The sequence below is a fragment of the Euprymna scolopes genome, chromosome 23, assembly GCF_053919585.1.
Source record: "Euprymna scolopes isolate OS-2025 chromosome 23, ASM5391958v1, whole genome shotgun sequence".
NCBI lineage: Eukaryota > Metazoa > Mollusca > Cephalopoda > Sepiida > Sepiolidae > Euprymna > Euprymna scolopes.
In genome coordinates this window covers 100,148,317-100,163,342 of record NC_136504.1, presented here as the reverse complement: position 1 = coordinate 100,163,342, position 15,026 = coordinate 100,148,317, and the positions used below count along the sequence as shown (strand labels likewise).

General features: G+C 32.0%; 1 protein-coding gene across 3 annotated transcripts in view; it reads right to left on the bottom strand.

Moving 5' to 3' along the window:
• LOC145246065 (dipeptidyl peptidase 9-like) overlaps positions 1 to 15,026 on the bottom strand; it is an 80,914-nt gene that overhangs the window by 27,666 nt on the left and 38,222 nt on the right. For all 3 annotated transcript variants that reach the window (XM_080107907.1, XM_080107909.1, XM_080107908.1), the window contains exons 4-9: positions 14,240 to 14,359; positions 5,880 to 6,002; positions 5,034 to 5,095; positions 4,800 to 4,903; positions 2,293 to 2,449; positions 1,393 to 1,555 (exon numbers count right to left, since the gene is read on the bottom strand). In XM_080107907.1, the coding sequence (XP_079964033.1) occupies positions 1,393 to 1,555; positions 2,293 to 2,449; positions 4,800 to 4,903; positions 5,034 to 5,095; positions 5,880 to 6,002; positions 14,240 to 14,359 (729 nt within the window). The remainder of the gene's footprint in view (positions 1 to 1,392; positions 1,556 to 2,292; positions 2,450 to 4,799; positions 4,904 to 5,033; positions 5,096 to 5,879; positions 6,003 to 14,239; positions 14,360 to 15,026) is intronic.

The window sequence follows — 15,026 nt, the reverse complement described above, 5'->3', positions numbered from 1 at the left end:
AAACAATTTCAAATAATAAAAATATCCAAGTTTAAAATGCTTGAAAGCAATCAGAATAAAATACATAGTACTGAGATGCCTATATAAAATATGTCAAACAATCTGATTAAATGTTGTGTCTACGAATCTAAAATAAATTATATTCAGCTTAATGCTTTTTTTTTTTTTTTTTTTTTTTTTTTTACATGTTAACATGTGTTTGTCTGTTTCTAGAAGTAAACTTCCTAAGCAACATACCTTTGATTTTCATCTTTCCTCGAGTCTACTTTTATCACATCCACACATTTTCCTTGATCTTCTCCTGTCAACTGACCCTGCTACCTTAACTGTTCTACATCTACTAGCCAAAAACCTCATTCATTCTCTCAACAGCATCATACTATGGAAGACCTCTGCATATTTCCCTATACTGTCCAGATTTCATTACCTGAAGTAATCAACTTTAATATATTTTTTTTTTTTAAACTATAAACTTATTTAAATGAAAAAAAAAAAAAATCCTTTTAGACAATATTTGCCTGTTATCTCTAAAATAGTTCTTGGTTATGATAATGTTTAATGCATGTTTATGCATCTTCGGAGAGGCTGTGTAAGCTATTCATATATCAGCTTTATACAAATTATAAAATTAGTCAGATTAATAACCATAACCATGAAATGACCAACAGAAAATGTTTCCAGTACTGTTAGGACATTAAAATAATGACCAAGGGGAGCTAAATCCTTTCCCCGTTTCAGGCAGAGTTAGCCTCACTTTTACTTCTGTCAGGAGTTCTCACATGGAGAACGAGACTAGAGATGCTGGCAGGCACTAACAAAAAGAGGACTTTGAATCCTAGTAAATGAAGACGGAGATTAAAAAAAATGGAAACAGCACTAACCCTATGCAGGTTTAACTGGCTTTCTCCAAAAGGAGGAAGTTCCATGGAAGCATGCATTTCACAAGCAGTCCCCAGTTGGATGTATATCCCTGTTCGGGGAGATAACGTTAGGTTTTTGCAAATCTTGCAAGGAGGTGTCGATGCCCTACATACAGTGGCTGGAATTCCCAAATTGGTCACCCATCTGGTGCTGACCAGGCTCGGTTTTGCTTAACTTAATTGATCTAACAAAAACTGGTGTCAAGGTGGTGACACACAAACTAGAATAATATCAGACTAAAACTGATAAATGTAATTTGTATCATTCTATGTGTCGCCTCCTTGTAAATAAAATGTCTTTGTCAAGTCAATTGTATTTTCATTTCTTTTAATACTTTCTGTCAACCATGTGTAATACACATTCATTATCGGATATAATCTTCTGCAAGTTATGACCCCCTGCCAATTTATAACAATTTCATAACATTTATTTGGAGAGAAATGAGGATTAGTATTGAATATGGATAATTACCATCAAAAGTGTAGCTGTCCAAATCCATGTCATTGGCATCGTCTACATGTTCAAGACTCGATCGTATCAAATAAAGATGCCGGAAACCTGTACGCTCACTTGACCAAAGAAATGTTATTTCACTAGTTTTATCTTGAGGAAAAAAGTGTAATAAGTTATGAACCTAGAAAAACAAAAATAAAATTTGAAATCTGCTGTAGAAAAAAAAGAACAAAGACACATTAAATCATGAAAGTTTTTTTTTTTTTTTTTTTTACTCTTGTTCATAAGGGATTACTTATTTGGGATTGTGTCTAACAAGTGACTATAGAGAGTTGAACAGCAAGAAATCTGTTCAGATTACATTTAACCTTATGTAGGTTAGTACAGTCAGGGAAGCAGGAAATTGGGAAGGAATTTGAAAGTCTAGCAATCAAAGTAGAACCTTTAAATTAGAAGACTTTCCAGCATCTAAGGACCTCAACAGATACTGAGGTCGGATTTTGCTGCTTGTTGGGGCAATTGGAAGCATTTACATTGAGGGGGCACAATTGCTATGTAAAAAAAAAAAAAAGAAAAAAAAAAAAAAAAGAAAATGGCCTATCAGTGTAAGTTTCATCGCTTTAGTTTAGATATCATTCCAAAGTCGTAACAGAAATTTGACAGAGAGAGAGAGAGAGAGAGAGAGAGAGACACACACACACAGAGGGAGAGAGACTGGAGGAAGAAAAAGAGAGACTACAGAACGAAACATAAGTGAAGAGGAAGAAGTGAAGGATAGGTACTAAAGTGACAAAACAAAAAGAGCAAATAGAAAAACAAAACATTGGAGCAAAGAAGACAGTGAGGAAAAAAAAAAAGAATGTGGAAACAAGAATAAAAAATATAAAATAGTTTGCATAAATAAAGGCATTTACTTACATTGACCCAGACATCCGAGCGATCATCAACCAATACATGAATATTGGACATGAGATATGACAATTCATGGCCATCATCTGGACATTGAAAACATTCTTTTTTAATAAGAACTAAAGCCAATCGATCTTGGGTTCGAGACAGAAGCTCAGCATAAACACTAAAAGAAAAAATGTAAAATCATCTTAGGCTACACAAAATTTCAATATACTATTTAAACTTAATTAAAACTGACATGTATGAAAAGTTTCCTCAAGATTCAAATAGAAAATTAATTTTCAAGACTGGAATACAGATGATAAATGTAAAATAGAATAAAACTATCGTTAAATATTAGGAATTTTACATTAGTAGCAATTAAGTTTGCTAGTGTGAATTTTAACAAGGGTCACACCAAGTGCATGACAACACAAAACAGCAATTTCCAGGGTTGATAAGGCAGGGGCAGAGGTCAAATGTTGTAAACATAACAGGAGTCAAATGATAAGCGGATATGATAATTACACGCTTTCAAGCAAGAGAAAACCAAGGTTTTCAAATTAGTGTCTTTCAGGAAGTCATGCTAACGAGACTTGACCCAAAATGTAGAAAACTAATAATCTCAACGAATGTTACAGATATTGCTGTACTTCTGAATCACTCATTTCTTAAGTGAAGATGCTAATAAACAAGTCTATTCTTTTCCAATAAAAACTTGAAAACTCAGTGAATATCTTCCTGTGTATTATTTCCTGGATGAACATAGATTTATCTATCTTAGTTAAACAGACTAGACTATCACAGCAACTAGAAGAAATATGGACAATGAAGAGAAAAAAAAAATAAATAAATAAAAATAAAACCTTATAAACAACCATGTACATATGTATAAAGACTTATTTGGTTTATTGATGGTTCATTAATGAAAACATACGATTAAAGATTTGTATCTATGCTAACTGGCTTCACTATGATAATATATAGACCAGTATTACATATAATAATGCTGCAGGTTTTGTGGAGTGTGTTGATGCATGCTGTAGATGGCAATTGTAATTGGAAAATATTCAGCTAAGAAAAAAAAAACATGCACAAAAAATTAGCATCATTGAAATATAAATGGTTTTATGCTGTGATTTTGAGCCACTTGCAATTTTATAAAAATGATGCTCATTTCAGATGATTTTTATGTGCATGGAGTAACAGCTGATATATCTTGAATGGTCTTGCAGGGTAATACAATAGAAATCTATAGAACAAATCTGATTCAAGATGATAACTCCTGCCCACACAAAGAGCACAATATCCTTTCAAAGAGCTTCACAACAATAAAATTAAAATGAGACCGTTTAATTGTTTTATACCCACCCCCACCCACACAACATTGCCTGGAATTGAATGTTGATCAATGAATGTTTCACCCTCCCATATTTTGATTGAAATCTGAAATCACCCAGTTGTCAATCAAATCAATTGATTGCCTGGTCTAGCTGGGGGACCCATTATTGTACACTGGGAGGAAGCTTCATATGCTTCCCGACAGGGACTTCATCCACAATAGATTGTAATCTACATTGCACTGTAGAGAACCTACTGTTGATCTTATAAAATTATTTTTTTATAAATAATGGCCTGAATTAAAGTTTAAAATGCAAGAGTCAAGTATCATGGTTCAATTTTGCTCTAAACAGAAAAATTCATTTTGAACATGCCTATCATATCAAAGAACTTACTGTTGATTTTATATACCAAGCCTTTCTGCTTATGCAGTAATAAAACTTTTCAAATGCACTTGTGATGTTAGGCTGTGTAAGGCGTTAACTTCAGTCAAAATTGCTAGTTCCTTCTTTCATTGGATTTTTTTTGATTATCGATACTTATCAAAGCCATTCCAGTACAAAACCTATCTAAGAACACTGTTAGACATAAAGTACATTTGTGTGAAATGAAAAAAAAATAAAATAAAATAAAAAAATGCCTCAGCTGTTTAGGAGTTCATAGGGAATGATCTCCTGCACACAGACAAAGTATATATATATATATATATATATATATATAGTGATGGGACAATTCCAATATTTTTTCTGATTCTTTATAAATATCTAACTATAAAGTTGTTATTTTTTCGATTACCATAAAAACACATGTTAAATGTGCATATATTTTCTCAAACGTAAAAAAAAAAAAAACCACCTGTGGGAGGTGATCTGTAGAGTTGAGTTTTACTGCCAGTTTAAAATCAATAAATATTATTTTATTATTGCTATCAGCAGCGAAACGTTTTGTTTTAAATAAAATCAAATAAAGATAAAGGAATCGTTTTTAGCATTGGAAAAAAATGCACAAATTCTTCAGATTCAGACACCTTAATAAGTACCAATTTTTCTGATTTCTGATTCTGATTAATCGTCCCAACACTAATATATGTATTTGAACAATTATATAATAAAGGATTATTAAACCTCATGATACTTAAATTTACAGAGAAAAAAAAAAAATATAATTTTATGTAGAATTTAAAACTTTCTTACTAGTCTCCATTTGGTGTCCAGTTTGCTCGTACCAAGTACTCCATCCAAGGAAAGAATGTTTTCAAAGATGTTGGCAAAATTTTTATTTTAAGATCATCAGAAATCTTAAAAAGAAATCAAAGATTTAACAATTGACTTTCACAAGTAAAAAAAAAAAAAAAAAAAAATGATGTCAAAATTAAATGAAATTCAAGTAATTATCAACCAGTTTAAACAAATGTTTTAATAACTTACCTGGCCTTCACTATTCACGGCAAATTCCACTATTTTTAATGTACTCTCAGCATTATCTGTACCTGCAGTAAAAATTAGGAATCATTTATAAAAATAAGTAAAATAAAGATATTAGTTTATTATTTTTAACTTGATAGATTTCCTATTTTTGTCTCCATGAAAACAGAGTTAGACACGAGTTTGATTTCTGATGTGGAGATACAATTACTCAAAAAGTACTTTGGATTGGAACAATAAAAATTAACGCGTCTAGAAGGATTTCTTTTTTATCAACAAAGATTAAATGTAGAATCAAAACAATTACTACACTTTGCTGCTAGCCAAAAAGCCACGGTAATTTGTTACTGAAAATAGAAGCACGTTAAAAGAAAAAGGGGTATTTTGGTATTTTATAGAGTGCTCAATGTTTTAAATTTTAAAAATATGTAACATCCAAGATGACTGAAAATTACAACTCACTCACCAGATCCAATATTACACTGGGTTTCATTGGCGGGAGGGAAGGAATAGAACAGAATTAAAATCCAAAATTATTCTCCATAAATCTAAATATATCTCCACACGTCAGAAAATCAAATTTTATAAATAACAAAAGAGCAGCTGTCTCGTCTACAATTTTCAAAATAATCTAAAAAGTAAATGACTCAACTCAAACTTGTGAGATTTATGCTCTACTGCCTACAAATTTCCATTAATCGCTTAAAAATGATTTTTGCTATAAAAGATAAAACTACTTTAGCAATTTACATAATTTTTTGTCACACGTACGTACACTATACAGATAATTCTTAATTTTTTAATATAGAGAGAATTCTGAACAAGAACCAAAAATTTAACAAAACCTACCTGCCCTGGGATAGCGATACATATCCATCTGTTTACTGTCTGTGGTCGGAGCAAATGTATGTAAAATTTCCACACAAGATTCATCTACTTCTTCGTATAAAATACTGTACGTGTTGTCACCAGCTGAAAACATAATTATCATACGTACAAAAACAATTATCATCAGTACAAAAACATAATTATCATACGTACAAAAACAATTATCATACGTACAAAAACAATTATCATACGTACAAAAACATAATTATCATACGTACAAAAACAATTATCATCAGTACAAAAACATAATTATCATACGTACAAAAACAATTATCATCAGTACAAAAACAATTATCATACGTACAAAAACAATTATCATCAGTACAAAAACATAATTATCATACGTACAAAAACAATTATCATACGTACAAAAACATAATTATCATACGTACAAAAACAATTATCATCAGTACAAAAACATAATTATCATACGTACAAAAACAATTATCATCAGTAAAAAAACATAATTATCATACGTACAAAAACAATTATCATCAGTACAAAAACATAATTATCATACGTACAAAAACAATTATCATCAGTACAAAAACATAATTATCATACGTACAAAAACAATTATCATCAGTACAAAAACAATTATCATCAGTACAAAAACATAATTATCATCAGTACAAAAACATAATTATCATACGTACAAAAACATAATTATCATACGTACAAAAACATAATTATCATACGTACAAAAACATAATTATCATACGTACAAAAACATAATTATCATACGTACAAAAACATAATTATCATCAGTACAAAAAAAATTATCATCAGTACAAAAAAAATTATCATCAGTACAAAAAAAATTATCATACGTACAAAAAAAATTATCATACGTACAAAAAAAATTATCATACGTACAAAAAAAATTATCATACGTACAAAAACAATTATCATCAGTACAAAAACAATTATCATCAGTACAAAAACAATTATCATACGTACAAAAACAATTATCATACGTACAAAAACAATTATCATACGTACAAAAAAAATTATCATCAGTACAAAAAAAATTATCATACGTACAAAAAAAATTATCATACGTACAAAAAAAATTATCATACGTACAAAAAAAATTATCATCAGTACAAAAAAAATTATCATCAGTACAAAAAAAATTATCATCAGTACAAAAAAAATTATCAGTACAAAAAAAATTATCATTAGTACAAAAAAAATTATCATTAGTACAAAAAAAAATATCAGTACAAAAAAAAATATATATATAATTATCATACGTACAAAAAATGTAATAACAACCAAAAAAGATACAAGAAACGTTTAGATTAGAAATTTTTTATTCAGTTGGTATACATTTTATTAAATACTTGGATACCTAGCTAGCATTTTTCATTTTAATAAAGAAATAATATGTTTTAAAATACAATTATCACACACACACGTGTGTGTGTGTGTGTATATATATATATATATATATATATATATATATATATATATATATATATAATGCATGAGGGGTTTAAGAATAAAATTAAAAAAATGTTCTTTCTGATTAAAAAGTTAAATTCATATAGATAGTTTAATTATTTACGAACACATGAAGGAGAAAAAACATCAAATAATAGACTAATTTATTTTCCTGAATTTACTAAAATTATTTGACCACAAAATACACGAGTACTAGGAAGTCAAATAATGAATACATTTGGGGGAGGGGGACACCATACATATATGCACACATACACTACTCTTTAACCCATTAAAAACAAAAAAAGTTACGGCCCTCTTGATTGAATATGAATAAATTTGTGCTCATTTTTGCATTAAATAATAATCATGGCTTGCCATGAACTCCCATGTGGTAACCGGATCTAGTGCAAACACTATGTAGAGGGCATTTTTGATGCCATCAAACAGGGGAATTAGCTTCTGGTCAAATCCTGACGACATACTGGAATAGCTTGTTGTAAGGGGTGTATTCCAAGTGATAGGTTTCTTTCTCTCTCTTCCACATGTGTCAACGTGCTTCAAAATGTCTACCGCAAAGCAATGCACTGCTACAACGCAAAACAATGTGTCAAGCAAAATTTTCGCCAACTGGCACACCTCATTTGCATGCGTGTAGCGCAACTTTGCAAGATAATCCGAGACCATGTGTAATTAAGTTCATCCCCAGAAGTAGGTCGTACCCAAGCAGCTCCCCGTCCACAACCAAGGCTCGCATGGCTACTGTAGGCCCATCGCCGATGCTTGTGCGGATGACGCTCACGCCCAAGAGGCCAGCGAGCCTCCACCTATGTTTAGCACTGGAATACCAAGTACCTTGTATCAAGTGTCGCAACATGCCTTGCACATGAAGGTCTGGATGCACCCTGTCTCTACAAGCGGCGCTCACACTCATTAATGCGCACGCTCGCCTTGTTCAGTGATAATCTGGGGAGAAGACTGACGCTATAGCTTCCTCTCCTTGCCCATTTCCTAGACAGGCATGGACCAGGTGTTCCGTTTTTTTTTTTTTTTTTTTTTTAACACTTTTAGCTGTTCAGCTTCCAAGTCAGTAAATGTGACAAGACACAATTACGGGCCAAATGGTTGGGTCTTCCACACTTGTGGCAGGTTGTAACTGCTCCCAGGTCCTGCAATCCACCCTGTGATGGTTGCATGGCTGCCACTTGGTCTACAGTGCCTGGGCTCTTTTTAGTAGCGCCCGCACCTCCAAGATGTTCATCTCATCTACCTGGGATGAGGCTCAGAGTAGATCTTCCACGCTATCAGGCAATCCTGCAACAAATGCACACACCAGGCCTTTGTCTAACATTTCTCCAAACAGGACTGCGAGCTTCTTCAGTTCTGTCAGATAAATATCAACTGTCTCCCCTGTATGTAACTTGCGTCCCATGAACTCCTTCCGTGCGGCAACCGAATCTATTGCAAAAGCTGTATAGAGGGTATTTTTGATGCTGGCAAAGTCTGCTTTCTTTTCATCAGTTAGCTGCTGGTATACAACGTATGCGCCCCCAGCGAGGCACATTGGGACCATGCATTCCAGACGCTTCACACCGCTGAGCTGGCATATTAATTCTGCCTTTTCCACCCATTCCTGCACTGACTGCTCAGCACTGCTGCCATCGAACAAGGGAATTAGCTTGAAGTCAAATCCTGACAACATACTGGAATAGCTTGTAAGGGATGTGACCCAAGTGATATGTTTCTTTCTCTCTCTTCCGTGCGCCAACATGTTTAATATGTCTGCTGCAAAGCAATGCATTGCTACAACGCAAAGCAATGTGTCAAACAAAATTCTCCCCAACTCCAAGTGACCTGCTTTATAGAGCCTGGCACACCTCATTTGCATGTATATAGTGCAACTTTGCAAGATCGTCTGAGACCGTGTGTGTTAAAAACGGATGCCATCTTGGATCTCTTTTTGTCCCAACACGCAGGAAAGACAGACACAAGAGCGTTTGAAAGGTAGGCCATTCCTATTTTTGCCACAATTAGAAGTTTAAACTTATGTAGACAGTTTCCAATTTTAATCTTACCTTTACATATTGTATCTAAATATTATTATGATCATTTCAATTTAATGGTCATTCACTTCTGAAACAACAAGCATTAATGATAATAATTGGGAAAACAGGTGATCATGTTTTATTTTCCAACATCTTTTTATGACTTATGCAAGATTTTTCATTTCACATTTTTTAAAAATTATTGTATCATTGTTGCTAACATTTAATGCCCATTCAATTGTCAACTGTGTTAATTATAAGAAAATAAAATTTGGGGTAACAAAATAGCATTCTTTAAATAAGATTTGGAATAATTTCTGGGTAATTAAGGTCTGATGTCAGAGGAGAACTGTTCATTTGCAAGATGCAAGTAGCTGTGTTGATAACCGACAAAACACATGACATGCAGACCCCCCCCCCTCCAGCCTCAATAGCAGATTGGGACTCGTTTGTAGGATATTTAATATTAGCATTACAAGCGTATGCTGTATTTTTGTATTACATATCTAATGTGCTTGAACGAGTCATATCTTTTTTATTTGTTGGTCAATTTTTAAAACAATTACATTGGTGGAAAGAGAATAAAATAAGCATTTCGATGAGTTAATTTATTTTTCTTTTATGCATTCAATGTTTTTATGCGGCAAATAAGAAAATGGTAAAAAATTACAAAAAGGGAAACAGTTTTTTCAATATTTTCATTTTATATGTTACATTTGGAGACATATGCGCAGGGTTAAATTTGATTGGATATGGCTGAAATTTTACAGGCTATATAAATATAGAAGTCCATCTCTACTGGACTTTGATATTTTTTTTTTTTTTTTTTTTTTTTTTTACGACCACAGGAAGCAAAGTTACGACCAAGCAAAGTTGACAAAGAATATTTAAAAAATCGGCATATATCATCCATTTTCATATAGATAATAGTTTCAGAATTATTTTCATGTGTAATATGTAAATATATGATAATTATTAATTGCGCAGAATTTTCTTTAAAATGTTAGCTTTTATAGAAATCAAATCCGCTTACAGAAAAACCAGTCGCTAAGCTGACTAAAGTATTCTCTTAAAAATAGAAAACTGTTTAACTAGACTAGTAATTTTTTTTATTCTGAGTTCGTCAATTTAAAAAATTATTTAAGTTTTTCAAATCTAATTTCCAAACAATACTACTGTGTTTTTAACGCTTTTAGTACGCATGCACTAAAAGCGTTAAAAAAACAACAAAATGTACCAAGTACATGCGTTTAACTTATTTGTACTTAAGGTAGAATTGTGTATTTTAGTGGTAAAAAAAAAAAATAAATAAAAAACAAATATCTAACAAATAAAAAAAAAAAAAGGTACTTGTGCACTTATGCTACCATGCTGAAATAATAACATTTAGAAACCCATTCTTAACATGGGGAAGGAAGGGTGTTTTTTTGTTAACTATAGTGTACTTTCACCTAACAATTAAATAAAAAAGATATTGTGAAACTTGAATTTATTTTTAACTCATTAAGACCATTTTTTTTCCAATCTGTAAAACAAACCCGTTTTTTTTTAACTGAGGATATCTAAATAATAATAATAATATAAATAATAATAATTAGGTGGTTTGATAAAAAATTTCATTATGATGCATTTTGTAACTTTTTACCTTGTTTCCACCTTAACATTTTTTTTAAAATGACTACCTTTCAAGATTTTCGAGTATGCTGAAAACGAATATCGCATTTCAATTTTCCGCAAATAAGTAGCTTTCCAGATATTAAGCAATGTCATTTCTTATGTTATTGCTGGTGGCCATCTTGGTACACACGTTTGCGTATAGTTTCTTGGGGTTGCGTTTGCATGCTCCAAGATCGCCACCAGTGATAACATAAATGACATTGCTTAATATCCGGAAAACTACTTATTTGCAGAAAATTTAAATGTAATATTCGTTTTCAGCATACCCTAAAACATAATAGTAATCATTTTAAATGTTAAGGTGGAAACAAGGTAAAAAAATTACTGTTTTATTTCTTTGTTTACATAGTTGAATTTTCAGTAAAACAACAGAATAGAAATGACAAAAATTACCATCAACTGGTGAATATATAGTTGTTGCTTATCAGGATTCCTGGTATCCTGATACTGTGAAAGTTATATCGAGGATTCATGTAGAGTATGATTTATGATTGCATCTCAGAAAATAGGGCCAGATAGAGAGGATTTACAAAATTGAAAATTGGACTGGTCCCAAAATGCATAAGTTCTGGTCGACTATGAGAATTTCCATCTTTTACAGAAATCAAAAATCTATATGAAAAATTGTCTTTTATTCCTGAGATTAATTCATATCTACTCATTTTTTTTTTTCTTTGAGCGAAGTAGTAAATACCGGCCATGAATGCTCTTTAGGCATTCAATGGCTACACCTAAGATTAAGTTCTCGTTTGGTGAGGAGGCAGGAAAATGCCTATTCACAATAAAGCTATATTTAAATACCATTATAATACCTAGTTTTGTTCATAAATAGACACCCACTGTATGATACCATGCGCCAGTTTTAAAATAATTTGAAATTTGCACATCTGAATCTATAATTCATAGCTTATGGTAAAGAGATACATCAGATTTGACTGCATAATCAGAAAGAGCACACAATTTTACATAAGAGTGCCAAGCTTCATGAGAATAGCTTGAAAAATAAATAAATAGTGGCGAAATCACCAAATTTCTTGAAATGTTGAGGTCCGTAATTTAGCCCACTTTTTCTAAATAAAAATATCCACAAAAAAGCCTAAATTTTGGCACCTAAAATTCTCATACTACTGATGATATTTGCATAATTCAAATGGTTTTAAGCATCTTTTACATAGTTCTTTTCATGCAAGTTGATGAAATAAAAATTATCTAAAAAGAAAAAAAAAAAAAAAAAAAAAAACTTGTAATGCTTTTAATATTGTATTGTTTTGTAATGAAAAACCAATGATCAGATGCATATGCAATGCCAGGCTCTGAATAACAGCTCTGATACCCTGTTGGCAATGCTGAACATACCGCACCTTGATAAACTGACAATCAGTCGGTTATGTTGGTTTGGCAACTTTAAGAGTGACTCTTGAATAAGAAACCTGCAGAGATTTTGAGGTGGAAAACTGAAGTAGAGTTGGACAAGCTAAAAAAAAACTTGGATGCAAACCATCAATAAGGATGTTATCAAGTGAAATTTGAACGGAGCCAATCCTCCAGACAGTCAAACTTGGAAATTAAGATTGCAGGCCGTCAGAAAATGTCAGACGCCTGACGAAGGAAAATAAGGATAATCCCATTGCTTCTGATGCTATGTGTGAAAATGATATAACAAACTTTAAAATGGCTACCAATTAAAAGAGAAATTGTTCTGTTGAACAGAAAAATGATCTAACAGGGTTAAAAACCAAACAAGGTGCAACAGTTTTTCTCGGATTGGGTAAGACATTAAGAACTTGCAACCTAAAGAAATATCAGATAAACTAGATAAATTATTTTTTAAAAAGATGAGAACACTGACGTATTTAGCCTTTAATGAATTTTATGACAAATCCCTTTTGGCATAAGCAGTACTGACTTTTGATATAATATCAAGTACTTCTATCACAAAATCAAGATAAGCAATCCCCGTATGTGTAGATAGGGCAACACAAACAATTTTTGACACAAGTGCAACATAACTCATCAGAAGAATTAGATGTCTTCAATAAATTTCCAGACATTTTTGGTAGAGGCATTACCATAAACTTTTTAAAAAATTCAGAATGTTATTGCTATACATACTATGAGATGACTGACCAATTTTTATAATTTCAGGTTCAAATGAACAACTATAGCAGGAATTGGAATACACCCTACTAAATCCTGATTATCATCACAGCTGGTGAATTTCAAAAATGCAATCTGGATATGAGGACACTTTACAAGAATGATGTGTAATAAAATTCTGTTTGAAACTTGGAAAAAAAATGCCACAGAAACATATGGAAGGTTTCAGACTACTTTTGGACCATCTTGCATGAATTGGATATCAGTTTTAGAGTGGCATAAGAGATTCAAGGAAGGCAAGGAATTTGTGAAGGATGATGAGGTGTAGAAGGAGTAAGGAAATTAGAACAGAATTTCATGGATAAGGACCGACAATAAGTGTACAGTTCGATGCCAGTGTAGGAATTGTACGCATAATTATTCGCAAGGAACTGAAGATGCGGAAGATGCACCAGTCCACAGCCCCATCATTGTCACAGACTAACACAAATGGGGATCAAGACAGTTCCTCACCCTCGCAATAGTTCAGACCTGGCTCACTGTGACTTTTGGTTATTCCCTAAACTTAAAGAAAACCTTAGAGGCTGTCGTCATGAGACAATTGAACGGATGAAAGAGGTTGTGACAAGGGTTACCGACACGCTCGCACAAGAGGATTTCCATGAGGCCTTCCAGAAGTTGTTGGAACGGTACAACAAGTGCATTGCAGCCGGAGGAGATTACTTCAAAAGAGGCCAAGACTTTCATGTGTGTACTATCAATAAAAGTGCCCATCCGAAAAAAAAAGTCTGAAAACTTATTGAAGGCACTTCATATTTTTTGTTTTCGTTTTCAGAAGAGTGATACTAGCGAAAAGAGAAGACAATCGCGAATAATGCCACATCATAATAGTAATCATTTGTGTAATTACAAACCCATCGAAAGAATTTATTAAATGGTGTTGATTAAAGTTTGTGTATATATAAATTTTCCAATATTTGGAGCTTTTTCTTTCTTAGTCACAATATAATATTGGTGGAAATCAATGTAAATAAAAAGGATCAAAACGAGACATACTAAGAGGATTGGTTTCATGCTTGGGGCACCACCAGTAGCCAGTGAAACGGTCAAATTCTTCTTGAATCACAAATGATGGCTCCCCAGCACTGATGGGATCTTCACTTAAATTACCAGTGCCTGAAAAGAAAAAAAAAAATAAGAAATATTACTTGGACACTAAAATTATTAGGTATGTTAAGATTTAATCAGCAATTCAAATTTACTTTAGTAATTGTTTTTTTCTTTTCTTTTTTCTATTTTTGTGCTTCTGCTGTATAATAGGATTTCAAACAATTTCATGTACTTGCGTGTCATCAAAATTAGTATAGTAAAAGAATAATCACAAGTAAAAATAAAGTTTATAGAATTGCAGAGTTATTGTATGTTTTCATGTGAAGTGTTGTTAAAATCCAAGGGAGGGAACTACAATCTATTCCTTGCTTTCCTTGAAAATCTGCTATTTTAAAAGAAAATGTTCGACCACTAGTATTAATGATTTTTTTTTTTTTTTTTTGTAAGAACTAGATTTAGCACATCTACTAGACCATCTTTTGTAATTTTTGGAATTTCTAATGTCAATACGGCATGTATGTAATAGTGTTTTATGTGATATGCATTTGTTTGAAATCCCATCATACTGAAGATGTACCACATTATCAAAAATATTAAAACAATATAAATTTACTTCAGTAACTTTTTTTTATGTATTAGTTAATTTTTAAGGGAAAAATATTTTTTGGTTTTTATGTTAAAAAAAATAAACAAACCCCATTTCTGCCAATTTATTTGTCCTAATAAGGTTATG